A 17,121-nucleotide genomic window follows, 5' to 3' on the forward strand; every position below is an offset into this window, starting at 1 on the left:
ATCATTGGGGCTCTGGAACAGGACGAGCAGGCGCGCAGGCAGCGCTTGGCATACAAAGTAGAACAGCTTATCTGTGCCATGTCTATTGAGAGCTGAAGAAAGGAGACGGCTGGTGCTCTTAGGCCAAGGAGAAGGAACGAGTTACTGCCAAGGCTCTTGGGAATGAAGAGCATAAACAAGCAAGGAAGGCACTGGACCCATATAAACACTGAGAGGTCCTCTGGGAGAAGCAGGGACTGGCCCAGATCCTAAGTTCAAAATCATTTAGATTCCAGTTTGAAATGACAGCGAGAAGGACAGAGCATCTCAAAGCAAAATAAGGTCAAGCAGGAGTAATCCTTCAAGTCGTGTGTGGAAGGAAGGAATCTGAGAAGCCCGGATGCTTCAATGGATGCTGCTTTGCATGAAAACAAAAACCATGTGATATATATTAGGAAATAACTAAAACTTTATTTAAAGGATTTTTTTTTTAAAGAAAAAAAATAGTAAAGCAACCACAGTGGCCACACGAAGAATTCCGTCGAGAAAATTCAGTTCCAAGTTCTCTCTCGCTCATCTGTTTCCTGTGGTGTGTGGCTCAGACATTCTGCGAACGGACTCCTATGCTAATTTGAAAAATTGGAAAATTAAATTATTCCTTGTCTTGGGAACTTTTCAAAAATATGAGCACAAGTTTGCACCAAACCTTTTTACACAAAGGAAGAGAGTAGTTCACCTGGACGTAAATCCGGTGGCACCAGAAGGAACTTTACCTGAATTATAAAACCATCAGATCATCTAACCTGTTTGTCTTGAAATCCAGCTTTATCTATATGTATTTATATAGTGTCGAGATATATATATATATATATATTTTTTAAATCCCGCTTACTGTTGAATGATGGTGGGTCTGATTTTAAACATTTTTCTCTGTTTTACTTCCATTCCATTTCAACACACAGCTCCACCCAGGTGTAAAGACTGCAGTATTTTTGTTTGCTTCACTCGTGTTCTGAAAGAATGTTCTGCCCTATGTGGCATGTGAAACTAAGGAAAGTCATACACAGTTTCACCTGAAATTGGTGCATTGTTGTTTTCTGCAGGTGCAATTTAAGCAAAACCAATTGGCTGATCTTGCGCAGTTGAACAGAGCTAGGCGGGACTTAATTGCTTGGGGTGTTCGTTGACTAGAGTTCTTTTATTCCAGCCACAATGTGATTTCTTGCAGTAAAAAAAAAAAAAAAAACAACTAAAAAATCATGTTTACAGCAAGTGATACTTGAAAAGCGTAGGCAAAGTGAGATAACATATTTATTGCTTTTCTGTTTGAGACTCTCTTATATTTACGCATAAGATCAGGACAGATTCCGATTACATTTTTCCCTCAGCATATGCAAAGGCACCCAAATGTAAAGCATAGGAGTTTTTATTTCTCAATGGGAGAGAGAGAATCTTTACTCAAGATGAGAGAGTCCATAATGACACACTCAGAGTGCCAGCTAACATTGTTGTCTTTGTCTCTATTTCTCATTGTTCGGTTCAGTTTCTAACTGGCCATAGCAGCCCATCTTTTCATGGACAGCGAAAGACAAATGTTTGTGAGTGTTATTCCTTTAAAAGAAACCAAAGCTTTCCTGTCCCTTTAAAGAGTGCCAAGAGGCGGATGGAATGCTGTAAATATTTCTCTCTGTAATAAATACTGATATTTGTGCAGACTGCAGTGAGTGGAGGATGATGATGATTAGACCTAATGGAAATAGAAGTGTTAACCATATGAGCCTTGGAGGTTGCAGCCAAACAGCGACCAGAGTTTGTTTAATGGAATCAAAACCAGACTTGAAAAGGCCCAACCTTAAGTCTCCTTGCAGAGAGGCAGCGTGTGCTACTAGACACAACAATCGGACTGGGAGCTCGCTATGGACTTGCTGTATGATTCCAAGCTAGTCATGTCATCTCTCTCGGATTCTTTTGCCAGCCCTGAAATGGAGAGCGTACTAATATTTGGGGGGAAGTGGAAGAGGATTAGCTAATGTATTTTTAATATAAAGAATTGTTAAAAAACTTTCTTGACGTCCGTGAGGTGGAGGGTGTTGATCACTTTGCAGGTCAGGAGGCTAGCTGCTACCTGATCTCAACAGCAGGACTCAATGAAAATCAACTGTCTGCTCCCAAAAGATTAAGGGTGTGGGAGGAAGAAGGGAGGCCACTGTACTACTGAGGTCAGAGAGGCGCATAACCCCAGTGCTGGGCAGTATGAATCTGCTGCTTCAGGAGAGGAGTGAGTACTTCTCATCTTCCTTTGCTTAAAGGCCATACAATGGGATCTGCCAGTAGGGACCATTGGGCACATACAGAGTCATGCTCAAGTTGTTGGGTAGGATTTTTGCTCATGGATGCATGCTGTCATGCTGCGTCTCCAAGAACATTCCATTTTGATAACCGCTTGCCAGCCTGCAGCATTGCAGCAGAAGTGTGTGAGGGGACGGTGTCAAATTATTGCCACGTAGGTTAAGATCACTACTGAGTCACAGGCTGTTAGTCTCTATTCTAAAGGCAGCCAACAGAGGGACAAGGCAGGGGAACAGCATTCAGACAAGTACTCAGGAAACTTGCTGTTTTAATTACAGTGCATTAAAAAGCCATGCCAAGTCCACTTTCTCCTGATAATCTGCCCTTGTGAGTTTCTCTGGATCCTATTAATAGCCTGAAAGAAATACTAATGACTGGCCCTGTGCAATAAGCCAAAGCTTTTGACATTCACAATAGGCTAAGCTTTGCAAGGAGAAGGCTCTGAGAGGAGGGCAAGGGAGGGAATAGGAAAAGCAGCAGAGAAGACAGGATTCCTGTTACCAAGAGAGTTCCTGATGTCAAAGAACAAGTAGAAATGTCCAGGCTGTCCTGTTAAAGTCCTCGCGTCACGGTCTTGTCTGCAGTTGACAAATGTAATACCTAATCATTACAGCAATTGTTAACCTGTCATGTGGTTTGCTACTAATATTACAGAAGATTGGAGAGCATCACATTTCTGATAGCCCCTAAAAGATTCGGTTTTGACAGGGGCTTGTTTGTTTGTTTGGGTTGGGTTTTTTTTTTTTTTTTTGCTGTTCATCAAATGGTTTATGTTGTGAATGTTTTTGAGCCTTGCAAACAAGTTGTGACCATTGTTTCAGATACACATAGTACCCTGATTGGTCAGCCAAGTCACATGACCTTCTTTATGTTTGCATCCTTCTGTGCTGAATACTTATACCAGAATGACAATAAGGTTTGAAGACAGAGAGATATGGAGGCCATATTGCCTACTTCTTCCCATAAAGGGTGGGTAAAGGAATCCTCCAGTGCTTAAAGTGAAGCAGGAGACATCAGAATAGAGAAACTGTGGAAGTCTTCATAACATCCATCTATATGAAGAATGGCCTGTAGCTATATTAAGAACTGTCATGGCAAACATGCATTAAAAAAAAAAAGCCACAGCCCTGCTGCTAATGCGCAACTTTGTAGGCAGAGAGCGAAAAGGGAGATTTGTGTGACAGGTGCACTATATTGAAAGTTTGAGATGCAAATCTTTTCCCATATTCTCCTGGTCCTCTGGCATAATAGGGACATTGCATGCAGCTGTCCTGCTCCCATGACAATGGAATCCTTCCTCTTATGAGTATTCAGTGCCAGTCCTGTGCAAACTAAACACCCAGACTACACAACTCCACTTAGAGAGTATATTGTATTGCTAATAAACATTTGTATGGATCTTTACCAACAATCTCATTACAATCTGTACATGCAACAATTGGGCTAGGACTGTTGAGATTAGAGTAGAGAGCATGAGAATCAGGATTCTATTCTTGCCTATTGGCTGGCTCATAGGGTGGCGTGGACACATCGGTATTGGTGGAGCCCTGCTTAGGTACAAAACTGGTATCTGTATCTGCAAAATGAGATGCGGCTTTCCCCATTCACATCCATGGGTGTGGATACCTTTGGCTATAAAGCGGATATCCGCAAATTTGCAGAGTTCTAAATACAACATTTGTATCTGCATTTGCACCTGTATCTGCAAAAGTGAGCCGTGGCTATCCACAGTCACATCTGCAGATGCAGATATCCACGGATTTGCAGGGCTCTCAGCACTGGCTACCAGTTTGAGATACCTCTGGGTGGGTTTTTTGGTCCTACACAAGATGCACTTAAAGAGTCCGACTCACCAGAGATCCTGAGTGCCCACAACTCCAAAAGAAGTGAAGTGAAGCTGGTCCGTGTGCTTCTCATGCCCTTCCCGATTTCAGGAACTAGACAAGGGATAAAACACTTTTAAGAATTATTCCTGTAACATGGGTTACTTTTTCAGCCCGCACCTAGAACATTTCCCATTAGCAGCAGCAGTGGCAGGGTTGTGGTTTCCCCGCCTGGCACGGTCAGCTCTCCTTTTCTGTTTCCACTGCTCTATGTATTTGCCTGCCAGGAGGACTCAGTTCAGCTGTCTAAATGAAACAAAACTAGAATGACTTGAGCTGACATATCAGGGGGAGACTCACTGGTGACTATCCCTCTTGAGAAAAGGCAGAATAAAAATGCTCAGAGAACGATAAATAACCAATATCAAAGATGCATTAAAAATACAGCAAAAGCTTCAGTCGTCATGTTTCAGTATTCCATTGGCCCATAAACCCTAAGCCGGTAATACAGAGCTGTGATGTTGTATATAGTTACTTCCCAGATAAAGCTTGGTGAGCAGTCTGATCTGTATATTGAATGTGTCTTCAGTGAAAACTTGATCCCTTCCCTAAGTTCCCTTCTGCCTTTAACCTTTTGTCTCAGGCCTGTCAAGATCTGCAGATGAGAAGCGCAGGGCTGATGTGGATAGGAACTACAGAGCCCCACAATATTAATGCAGAGAAGAGCAGCTGCCATTTTTTATTCGATACAGGGGGACTCATTTGGGTTAAAAATGCAAAGCTACACACTAAGGTTTCTTAAGGCAATGCTCTTTGGAAGCAACTAGTTTGAATAACCCAAAATGCAAAATCCTAAATGTAGGCCCATGCAGCTAGTTTTTAAAGGGGAGGCATTTTTAAAACTGTAAAAGCTTGGAACATGTTTCTCACTGTTTAAAAGGCTCCACAGAAGGGAAATGTCACTGTTCAGTTTCCAGTAAGCGATACAGTGCAAGGGACGTCGTTACCTCTTACCTTCATAAACGCTCCCAGTTTGAAAGAAAGGCCTTGTTGTTTTTTCTGTTCTTCACAAAAGTCCCCCATTACCAATGCTCCTGTTCTAGTTCAGGGCAACGTGGCAAGCCCAATATTACAGAAATAGAGGGTGACTGTTTCTTCCCAACTATGTTAAGGACAAACCTCTTGTACCAGGATTTCCTAAGCGCTCTACAGCCCTTGGTGATCCCTGCAGTGTTTTGTGGTACCTGCTGGCAATGGCTCAGACACAGCTTGAGGGTAGCCTCCTTCAAAAAGAGGGGTTCCCCTTGGCTAGTCAAGGTTCCATTGCGTATCTTTATCAGGCCACAGTTCAGAGGATACCGTTTGTTTTGACTGTATTGTTAACACTGAAGTGTCTCTGTGTTTATCTAAGTCAGTCTAAAAATTCCCATTTGTCTTTGTGTTATCCAGCTTCTCCCCCCACCCCATGTAAAAAGTCTCTTTCTCTCTCTCCTCTCTCCTGCCTCCCCCTTTTTGCAATGGGCAAATAACTCACATTGGCAGCTTCCAGTAAAGCACCCAAAAGTGGGCCACAGATCTGAGCTCTCCAGGCCACGTAGGTCTATAAAATCAAACCAGAAATACCCTGATCAGGCTTTCTTCTGAGCTCTCTAGTACTTCCTGCTACAGAGGGGTTGGGGAGACGATGAAAACAGACTTTCCTATCATATTTTTGTCATCTCCCGTCCCTGACAGGACATGGATGTGCATATAGGGGAAGTCATTAAAAGTAAATAAGCACTGTACCATAATACTGACTTTGCCTTGCTATTTCTTCTACGCAAAATGTACCACTGCAAGATATCCCTATTGGTACCATGTAAAGTGCTCATTTGTTAATGGTTTCTTCTGCAGAGAAACTTGGTAGTAAAATGAATTTAGGAGGTGGGCAGGGAATTTGTAACCAAACTTTCTTGACCTTCAAGAAAGGATTGGTTTGAGTATTCAAATAAAGATTTGCTGGGGTGGAAGGGCTTCTTAATTTGTTTGGCCCGTCCCTTAAAAATAAATGCATACCAATTATAAGGCAAGCAGTCATGGATAATAAATTGAACTTTATACTTTGCCCTCTCCACAATCATAACCTTTCCCTAGCTTTCCCCTGTTTCCCTTTATATTTGACACACTGGAGTTCTGTATGATAAATTTTTTTAAAGATGGTTGTCTGGTTTTTGTTGTTTATACAAGTGTTGTGGAAAAATGTAAGAAAGTTTAAGTATTTAAAAATGTTCTGAGGAAAAAAGGTTTTTTGTTATTCTAATATATGATTGTGTACCTATTGTAAATATGAAACACTCCTATTTTGCAAGCCAAGGACTCACTTTGTACTGTTGTTATATATAAATAAAGTTTACTGGATAAAAAAAAATCCGAAGTGGATCCTTATTTTCTAGCATGGAATGTGTGGGATTCGTTGTATGTGCTGAGAACACTTGCGAGAATAATTTACTTGCTGCATCACACCAGTAATCAATCAATCAATCAATCACTGGAGATCCAAAATGAAATATTTGAATGTCAGATTTATTTCCACAGCATGCCAAGGGCTTAGAAGCCACAAGATGGGACAAGAAAGTAAAACACTGCCCCCTAGCTTCACACAAGTTCTGTGGCAATTTAAGGAGTAACATGTATTTGGGCATATCCCAAATCAATTTCTTAGGTGCCACAGGTCTCCTCATTTTTTTTGCAGACATAGACTAACACGGCTATCCCTCAGAGACATCTAAAAGATACTTTTTGTCTATGATTAATTGGGGTGAGGTGAGAATATTTTTTTCCAGTAATGAGTAAATCAAGCTTTTTGCTTTGTTATTGGAGTGGGGGTGGGGAGGGAGGACATGTGTCTGGTTTTGAACTGGACAGTCAAGTATTTGAGCTTTCTGTTTGGGAAACAAATTGAGAAAATATAAATGTCCGGTATTTTCTAAATAAAATTGTGATGTAATGTCAAGTGTGTCTAATATTTTTGTTGAAACCATCTGGCAACCCTAAACTTACTGAAGAATCTCTCTTTATCCTAAAGAGCCAAAAACCATTGGAAATCAAGATAGCCTGGAATATCTGCTCTTTATCAAGAGCAGACACAAGAGAATGGTGAGGGGAAACACAGCCACACCTGGTTGTATCTGAAGCATTTCTGAAATAACTCCCTCTGGCTGGCTGCTTTGTATCTGCTTGAAATGAGACAAGTTATCTATCATGCACAAATCTTTTAAAAAAGCTTTCCTCCTCTTTAAATGCAGACAGACATATTTATTTATAAAGTATCACACCGGGAAGCAGTTATCCAGCCATTAGAATGGAAAGTCATGACTCTGTTTCTAGTGAGACCACTGAGGCTATATCTAGGCTGCAGGTTTCTTTCGGAAGAAGCTTTTCTGGAAGGAGAGCATCTACACAGCAAAAGCATATCGAAAAAGCAATCTGCTTTTTCAAAAGATAGCAGAGAGCATCCACACTGAATGGATGCTCTCTCGCATGTAAGCTGTGATTGCTATGGATGGAGTGGCCACCAGGGCACCTGTGCTTTTTCCTCTTTCCTCTTCTTTCAAAAGAACTCCCTGTTCCCCATCCACACATGCCTTTTTCCCAAAGAGCTCTTTCAGAAAAAGGCTTCTTCCTTGTAGAAAGAGGTTTACCAATGTCAGGGGAAAAAGACCCTCTGTTTTTGATTTTTTTTTCTCTAAAGAATGTGATTGCAGCATGGACATAAGTGAAGTTTTTTTGGAAAAACGGCTGTTTTTCCAAAAAACTCTGCAGTGTAGACATACCCTGAGTTACAGAACCCATGAGTAAACAAAGCACTAATGTTCATGATGGCAGCCACCTGCACTGTTTAAGAGGCGCTTGGGGGGGGTCAGTAGCCTCCCTCTGAAGTTTCAACCTCTGGATTTGATACTTGAGGTCTGCTTAAAGTGCATGACCTAGCCCCAGGGGCAGCTCTAAACTGCAACAGAGCTTGCCCTGCTCCCAGTTTTACCTTTAGGGTAGAGAGTTTGTTTATAAACAGAGAGCAGCTGGGTGATTAAGATAAGAAAAGGCTCCTCATTCAAGTAATTGAAGGATCATTAGATGATCATGAAAACATTGCCAGGTATTCCACTTAAAAGATAGTGGAGGGAAGTGTAGTTTGCATCGGGACTAATGCTGTTCCACTTATGCATAAATGATTTTGAAAAAGGGGTAAACAATGAGGTGGCAAAAGTTCCAGATCATATAAAACAACTCAAAATAGTTAAGCCCGAAGCTGACTGCAAAGAGTTACAGAGGTATCTCTCAAAACTGGGTCATTGGGCCACACAAGGGCAGATGTAATTCAATGTTGATAAATGCAAAGTAATGCACATAGAAAAATATAATCCCAACTATACATACACAGTGTTGGATCTAAATTAACTGTTCCACTCAGGAAAAAGATCTTGGAATCATTGTGGATAGTTCCCTGAAAATAATGTGCAGTGGCAATCTGAAATGTTAACAGAATATAGGAATTATTAGGAAAGGAATGGATAAGACAGAAAATATTATATTGCCTTTATATACAGTCATGGTACGCCTACATCTTGAATACTGTATGCAGATCTGGTCACCCCATTTAGAGAAGGGCACCAGAAATGATTAGGGGTAAGGAACAGCTTCCATATGAGGAGAGATTTAAAAGATTGGGACTTTTCAGCTTGGAAAATAAATTACTAAAGTGTGGGGGGGATATGTTAGAGGCCTAGAAAATCATGAATGGTGTGGAAAAATAGTATAAGGAAATTATATTTACTCCTTCACTAACACAACACAAGAAGGTCACCCAATGAAATCTATAGGCAGCAGATTTAAAACAAACAAAATAAATTCAGTCCACAGTCAATCTATGGAACTCTCTGCTGGGGGATGGTGGAAAGGCCCAAACTATAACAGGGTTCCAATAAGAACAAGCTAAGTTCAAGAAGAATTGGTCCATCAATGGCTACTAGCCGGGCAGGACAGGGGTAGTGGCTCTAGCCTTTGTCTGCCAGAAGCTGGGAATGGGCAACGGGAGGTGGATCATTTGATGACTGACACTTCTGTTCTTTCCTTCTGAAGCACCTGGAACTAGCCACTGTTGGAGGACAGGACACTGGGCTAGCTGGGCCATTGGTCTGACCCAGTATGGCCATTCTTATGTTGTTATATAGAACCCAGATCTACCTGCCTCCTGGCTGTAACCCATCAGAGAACACTTCCCCTCCCATAGCTGAAATAGAGCCTGATAGTCGCTCCCTCTCCCTGCAGAGTTAGCAATGAAGTAAGACTATACGTTACAATTTTAAGCCTAACCAGTGAGCCTTGCCACAAGATGTCAGAATATGTTAGTATTAGCACTGAGTGGGTCTAATATTTATTTATTTTTTTTCTTTTATATAGGAATTAGATACAGTGCTCCTGCAGCTAATTGCTAAGTTATATGCCAAAAAAAACTAGCATTTTCAAGTGCCTTAGCAGCCCCTGGAATGAGGTAATGTGTGTGTGGGAAGGTGAACAGGGTCGATTTCACCCTGTCACCACTATTTGCTGCTTGGTTTTTGTACTGAGCATGCTTGGTAACACTGCTGAAGCTGCTGCCCTCATTCTGCTCCTCCATCATGGCAGCATGCACAGGTGGCCCGCCCTACCAGACTCTGAAATGGCGCCCCATCCCATTGGAGTGAATCCGAGCAGCTTTTGAACTAGATACAGCAGTAGGTTTTGATCGAAAAAAAGGAGAAAACATCCCAAAGCGTTCTCTGCAGCCCTCGGCATTCATCGTAACTCAGTTCAATGACTGGCTTGCTAAGGTTATGGAGGGGCTGGTTTGATGAGGCTGCCTAAAATGGCCTGTAGCCAATCTGCATCTACTACTAGTGGCAAATATCTCCAGACCCAGTGGCTGGTGATGGGATTCTTTGTGGGAAGGGCTGTGCATTATTACAAAGAATTCTTTCCCATGGTTGGGTGTGGGAAGGAATTTTCCCATGGGCCAGATTTTCAGAGCCCTTGGAGTGGCATGTGGGGGGGAAAGTCACCTTCCTCTGCCGTGTAAATGGTGGATTCATGATTTGAGCAAGTCAGTAACTCAGCCAGTGATGGTGGGACTGTGTCACGAGGGGATGGGTATAGTTCTGTGGCCTGCAACACGCAGGAGGTCATGATCACGCAGATGATCATGATGGCCCCTTCTGCCTTTAAAGTGTGCGTCTATGTCTATGAGATCTGTCGCTTAGTTTGCTCTCGGACTCCTGACCCCAGTTCTCACCCATGTCTCTGAACCCTGCTCTCTCCCTGCCACTGCTCTGACTGCTAGGCAGAACTGTCTAAGCTAAAAGTCTAAGTGGGCTTTGTTTGGGGGAGGAGGTGGAAAAAAAAACTCCTCCTGGGCATGTGGGGGTTAGGGGGCTATGCTGGCACAGCAATGTTAGCATAGGCTCTGGAGTAAAGAAGCACTCTCCACTCCCATTGAAAAAGTGTTTCAAATCTTCAGTTTGCAGAGAAAAGGCTGAAAACATGATCTGAGTATGTCCTCTGCTTCCTCCTTGCCCCCAGGGGTAAGGATTTGTAGCTTGCTTCTATCACCAGTGGTGCTGGCTAGCAAGGATGGGGTGGAGACTTGATTTTGCACATTCCCCACCCCCACCCTGCTCAGCTGCTGTGGGGAAGAATTAGGCAGCTGGGCTCACCTGCTTACTCCTGCCTATCCTGTAGGCTCTTGTGATGTCAGGGGTTCTTGCTCCCTCTCACTGCCTTATGCACGGGTGCCATTGGGGGGGAGGGTTGTTTCTAGCCTCCCCTGAATTTGGATCAGGAGTCTACTCACCCTAGTCTGAGACAGTGCTCTTAAGTGTAACACAGCCTGTGTGTAATATGTGATGAATTTGGAAGCTGGGAGCAGTGCAGCTTTTGAGGCAGAAAGTTTGTTTATAAACGGAGGCAGAGTGATTAAGGTAACAAAAGGCTTGTCATTACAGTGAAATAAGGCTCCTTGGATGATCAGGGAAGCATTGTGAGATACTCTGGTCAAAAGATAGGAAACAAAGAGTGGGAATAATTGGTGAGAATAGAGGGAAGCAAACAGTGGGGTCTCCCAGGGATTTCTAGTGTTCAACACATTCATAAATGAGTTGGAAACGGGGTAAATGGTGAGTTGGTAAAATTTGCAGATGATATGAAATGTATTCAAGATAGTTAATTCTAAGTCAGACTGCAAAGAATTACAAAAAGATTTCACAAAATTGGGTGACTGAGCAACGTAATGGCATCTGATGTATCCATCTGACGACGTGGGTTTTACCCACAAAAACTCATGAGTCTACAGATATATTTTTGTTAGTCTCTATGGTGTCCCAGGACTAGCCATTGTTTTTAAAGTTACAGACTACTGCAGCTACTGCCCTGAGACTTTTACAATGATCAATGTAATGTAATGCAGAGTTAGTAACAAAGTGCCAATATAAAAATTCTAAACCTAGTAGTGTCCCTTAAGTGACTTGCCACAAGATGTCAGAACATTCTTACTAGAGCGAGTGGATCTAGTAATAAGATCCTCTCAGCTCTAATTCATATATATATGAGAGAGAGAAAGAGAGAGAGTGACATACTGGGACCAGCACAGTTCAACACAATGAGTAGGGTGCCCGGATACTTTCCCAAAAAATAGTGAACATGGTGGGGAAAACATTGTTGGGGGGGGAGGACCAAACTTGTTGAGCAAAAAAAAAATGGGGGACACCTGGCAACCTTATAAATGAGCTGGAAATGGGGTAAACAATGAGTTGGCAAAAATTTGCCAATGATATAAAATTCATTCAAGATAGTTAAGTCCAAGGCAGACTGCAAAGAGATACTAAAGTCTAAATTATCTGCCAGAAAACTAAGTTTTTCAAGTGTCTAAGTAGCCCCTGGAATCATGGTTAAAGTTGCCTCCCAACAGAAATCTGAAACGGCACCCCTGACAGCAGCTCCTCAGTTTCAGTACGTTGTCATAGGTTCAAATTTACACCATCTGTGGAAGTGTCCCACACTTTGGCACTACTCACATGTTTAAGTGATTTGCTGGTTTGGGACCTGAATGACCTTAAGTATTCATCTACGACCTGATCCATTGTCCACTGACATCAATGTCATGATTCCCTCTAGACCAGGCCTTTCAACTTTCCACGCCTTAATTTCCCCACTTATAAAGTAATAGTAACAGTAACGCCTGCCTCTTCATTATTGAGATCTTTCTATGTCAATGCAAAGAACAATCATCTTTCTTAAATGCCCTTAAGCTCAGAAATGTCATGTGAGGTTTGTTGTTTGATTAACTTAGAGACAGGAGAGCTCCGTGTTTTCCTTCCCGAATGTTTTACAGATGCCAATTCTGAAAAGAGAGCACTAAGGGGGTCCTTTATAGACTAAAATAAATAGTTTCAATCTGCTTAGGGAAGGTATATGTAAATACTGTTTACCAACCAAGGGAAGGATGAGTTCTGAGCTTTCTCCCCTCCCTGAAGGGGAAATGGATTTGTTTCCTTTTCATATATTCAAACTAACATTTTAGCACGTGCTGGGAGCTGTCTGCAGAATGGTGGGGATCAGTGAGTGACTTGCTCAACAACCTGTCAACTTTAATGGCCAATATGGATGCAATTACGGCAATGAACTTTCTTTAACAGCCTAAAAATTACTCTGCTTGATGAGAAGAGACAGAAAAAGGAAGATCTTTAAGGAAGCGTGGAAAGGAAACATGGGTTTTCTGTAACGTCTCCAAAAGGGGCTTAGCTTGTTTTTAATTTAGAGAGCGAGAGATTAAAGAGGATCAATGCGACACGGGATGTCAAAGCTCTCAACACTGCACTCAGCAGATAACAGCAAAGAATTGGGTGCTGAATCTGATCAGGATGTTATTTTATACAGGTATATGGCATTTTGGTTGCCTATTGTGGTGAATTGCCAATAGGCAGCCATATTCCACTCCCATGTGAAGACAATGAAAATCTGTCCCGTCAGTGAGATAACTCAAAGGAAATTTCAATACGAACAGAAAGTATTAAATGTGGGGTCATTTGTAGTCCACTTAACCTCGCCAGATACAACTATACTTAATCAGAATTACATTTGATGTGGCATGCACTTCACAGGGCCTCATCTGTACTGGCAAGGTCAAACAAGGGTTAGTAAAGCTAATCTAAAAAACAACTAGGGCCCTGGATTAAAGCCCTCACCCTGTCGGCTTTCTGCATCTAATTCAGCAAACTGGCTAGCTACACAGAATCCTCGCGCTTTCCCTTTGGAGGAGTCACTGACAGGGCAACTTCAGGAATTATTTGTTCCTTTCAATTTCACCCCCAAAGGTTCTCCAGCACCCAGAACTTGTGGATCAGGACTTTTTCCCCTTTCCAGTTGCTGCTTCCTTTCCAGTCTTTCCTCTTTACCACCTCTTCCCGACTTTTGGATCTTCCTTTGGCAGCCTCCTTCTTGCTAGTTTTGCTAGCATAACCCCAGTAAAGATGGACACAGTTACAGGTGGAGAAGATAGTACCCTTCCTTGGCAGAGCAGATGCCTATCATTCCCCAGCAATGTTGCCTCTAATTTTTCCATCTGTGTGTGGAATAAAAGTTGTGCATGTGCAGGTGTGCACTACCACAAGAAACACATGTGACTGTGAGCACTTTGCTAATCAGCTGGATCTCTCCTCTCTGCCCAAGTGCTCACAGGGAACACCGCTCCCCAATACCATTCCCCTGTTAGCTTTCTAGGCAGCCTGTCAAAGGCTAAAGTGCTATTTGAGAGTGCTTATAAAATATGCATATGACTGTGATCTAGTCTAGAAAGCTCTATATAGTTTGACCTCCAGCAAACTTGCCTCTGGCATGCTGCAATCAAATCACCCTTGTCCCAATACAACAAACCATAATCCTAGCTCCAAAGCTGCTATTTCAAGAAGGCATTTTCTTTCAGCAGCTGACACAGTAATAGTTTAAGCAGCAATGTGAGTACTAACTCAATGATGGATCCTCAATCAGATCCTCAGCCAGTCATCTGAAGAAGTGGGCTGTGCCCACGAAAGCTCATGGTACCATCTACATGTTTTGTTCACCTATAATGTGCTACCAGACCATTTGCTTGCTGTTTTTTTTTTCTGTAACAGACTAACTCGGCTCCCCCCTGATGCTCCTGAACAAAAGATTGGGCTGCTTTGCAGTCCATGCACCAATACATTCTATGGGGCATAGCTTTGAATTCTCTGATGAACGAGGGGCTGAGTTTGCATGTGCATGCCGGAAGTGTGCGTGCGACTGAGTGTACGTTGGTCGTGAAGGTGCCGTATGTGGGACATATGTGACTGAAGGGTACCTGTCTGTGTTGTGGGAGAGGATAAGAACATAAGAATGGCCGTACTGGGTCAGACCCAAGGTCCATCTAGCCCAGTAGCCTGTCTTCCGACAGTGGCCAACACCAGGTGCCCCAGAGAGGGTGAACCGAAGACAAACGATCAAGTGATTTGTCTCCTGCCATCCCTCTCCAGCCTCTGACAAACAGAGGCCAGGGACACCATTTCTATCCCCTGTCTAATAGTCTTTTATGGACCATGAAATTATCTAGCTTCTCTTTAAACTCTATTATAGTCCTAGCCTTCACAGCCTCCTCTGGCAAGGAGTTCCACAGGTTGACTACATGCTGTGTGAAGAAGAACTTTCTTTTATTAGTTTTAAACCTGCTACCCAATAACTTCATTTGGTGTCCTCTAGTTCCTCTATTATGGGAACTAATAAATAACTTTTCTTTATTCACCCTCTCCACACCACGTATGATTTTATATACCTCTATCATATCTCCCCTCGGTCTCCTCTTTTCTAACTTCTCTTCATATGGGACCCGTTCCAAACCCCTAATCATTTTAGTTGCCCTTTTCTGAACCCTTTCCAAGGCCAAAATATCTTTTTTGAGGTGAGGAGACCACATCTGTACACAGTATTCAAGATGTGGGCGTTCCGTAGTTTTATACAGAGGCAGTAAGATATTCTGTGTCTTATTTTCTGTTCCTTTCTTAATAATTCCTATTTGCCTTTTTGATCGCTGCTGCACACTGTGTGGAAGTTTTCAGGGAACTATCCACGATAACTCCAAGATCTCTTTCCTGATTTGTAGTAGCCAAATTAGCCCCCATCATACTGTACGTATAGTTGTGGTTATTTTTCCCGATGTGCATTACTTTCCACTTATCCACATTAAATTTCATTTGTCATTTTGTTGCCCAATCACTCAGTTTGGTGAGATCTTCTTGGAGTCCCTCACAGTCTGCTTCTGTCTTGGCTATCCTAAACAGTTTGGTATCATCTGCAAACTTTACGGATGATAAAGAGGAGATGTGGGTTTTGGAGAGTCCTATTGTGCCTGAAAGCAGGCTGAGAGAGAACAATTCCAAAGACAGCAAAAGTGAGCCCTTGCTGACACACAGTGGATAAAAAGAGGGAAATGTCCCCCCCAAAGATCTAAGTGAGGTGAACAAAATTACTGCAGATCTGCTAGCATCTTGCAGTCCTTTAGTCTCTGGTCCCATAATCCTGGTTCTGTTCGGTACCTCATCTCCAAACACCAACCCTTATACTCCTCCACGCCCATCTGCCTGTATAAATGCCAAGCTATTTCTGAAACTATTAGCTTAATTCTAATGGCTGCACTTGGCAGTTTGGATACATAAGTTTATTGCAGTGTTTCTTGAACTTTTTAAGACTGAGGAACACCAAACAATTTTTTTTACGGGGAACACCAAAAACCACTGGACCAGGGGGTCGAAATGCACCACGAACCCCCCCAGGAAGACTGCCCTAATGATAGTCTGGTACATGGAGCTGAAAACGTAGACCACAAAAAAGTAAGGATAATAATAAACAAATGGTAAATAAGGTCATGTGTCTGGCCAGGAGGGAGGGACTTGGGGCAGAATGTCTGGCCAGGAGCAGGTATTGGGATAGGGTGTCTGGCCAGGAGGGAGGATGCAAGAGGGGACTTGGGGCAGAATGTCTGGCCAGGAACGGGTCTTGGGGCAGGAGGGAGAGTGCAGGCGAGGACTTGGGGCAGGGTGTCAGAGCAAGCTGGGAATGAGGGGTCTTGGCAGGGGGAGGGGACTGAGGGGGGTTTGGGTGCAGAGTCTGGGCATGAGGGGGAGATGCGTACCTGGCTTGGCACCCTGTTGCAGCATGGAAAGCCTCCAGGGAACAAGTTCCTCGGGGAGGGAGAGAGCTCAGCCCTCCCCCCCCCTTCCCATGCAGTGTGGGGGACCCAGCACAGCTTCAGCACCAGGCCAGGCTTCCCGCTGGCAGGGCAGGACAGGGGGAGTAGAAACCCCAACTGTCCCCCACAGATTAAACTTTGCCACTTCCCCAACAGGCTGGAGAGGGGCTCAGGGGAGAGAGAGCAGCAGCGCATGGGGGGCAGCAGAGCCTGAGCATGCTGCAGCTGGGGGGGGAACAGCAGAGCCCAAGTGCGCTCCAGGTGGGGGGGCAGCAGAGCCCAAGCCAGGTTCCCTGCAGGCGGCAGTTTTAAAACACCGAGATCTGTGAGTGGAGGAGGAGGGGGCTGTGCAGCACCGGAGGCCCCATGGGACAGGGGCCGTCCTGCGGGCTGGGAGGGGAGGGAGGGCAGCCACAGTGGGAGCTGTCTACGGGCTCTGCGGGGGCAGGGGAGCAGAAATGTTTCTGTTCTCTCCACAGCACACCTCTGACTGCCTCACGGCACACCAGTGTACTGCTGAATACACTTTAAGAAACACTGGTTTATTGTCTTAATGAAATAGCAGCAGCATGGATTTGTTTGTTGGTTTTTTTGTTTATACTCTGTTCCCTAATTTTTAGTTTTCTTGTCCATAACTCAATGTGTTCCTCATGTCCATTTGCACTGGGCTTGCTTTCATTTTGCCTTCTGAACATACTGATG

At 43.4% G+C, this 17,121-nt stretch overlaps 1 protein-coding gene and 1 long non-coding RNA gene across 4 annotated transcripts in view; one reads left to right on the plus strand and one right to left on the minus strand.

Annotated features, from left to right (window-relative positions):
• Positions 1–1,711, plus strand: part of PLXNA2 (plexin A2) — a 324,357-nt gene extending 322,646 nt beyond the window's left edge. For all 3 annotated transcript variants that reach the window (XM_075909971.2, XM_075909972.2, XM_075909970.2), the window contains exon 32: positions 1–1,711. In XM_075909971.2, the coding sequence (XP_075766086.2) occupies positions 1–96 (96 nt within the window). In that variant the 3' untranslated portion in view covers positions 97–1,711.
• The window catches only part of LOC142820873 (uncharacterized), a 24,935-nt gene continuing 8,294 nt past the window's right edge, over positions 481–17,121 (minus strand). Inside the window, exons 2-3 of the long non-coding RNA XR_012897824.2 lie at positions 4,182–4,265; positions 481–605 (exon numbers count right to left, since the gene is read on the minus strand). This is a non-coding gene — a long non-coding RNA (uncharacterized LOC142820873). The remainder of the gene's footprint in view (positions 606–4,181; positions 4,266–17,121) is intronic.

This window comes from Pelodiscus sinensis, chromosome 27 (genome assembly GCF_052426305.1).
Source record: "Pelodiscus sinensis isolate ZL-2025 chromosome 27, ASM5242630v1, whole genome shotgun sequence".
In the NCBI taxonomy this organism is placed as follows: Eukaryota; Metazoa; Chordata; order Testudines; family Trionychidae; genus Pelodiscus; species Pelodiscus sinensis.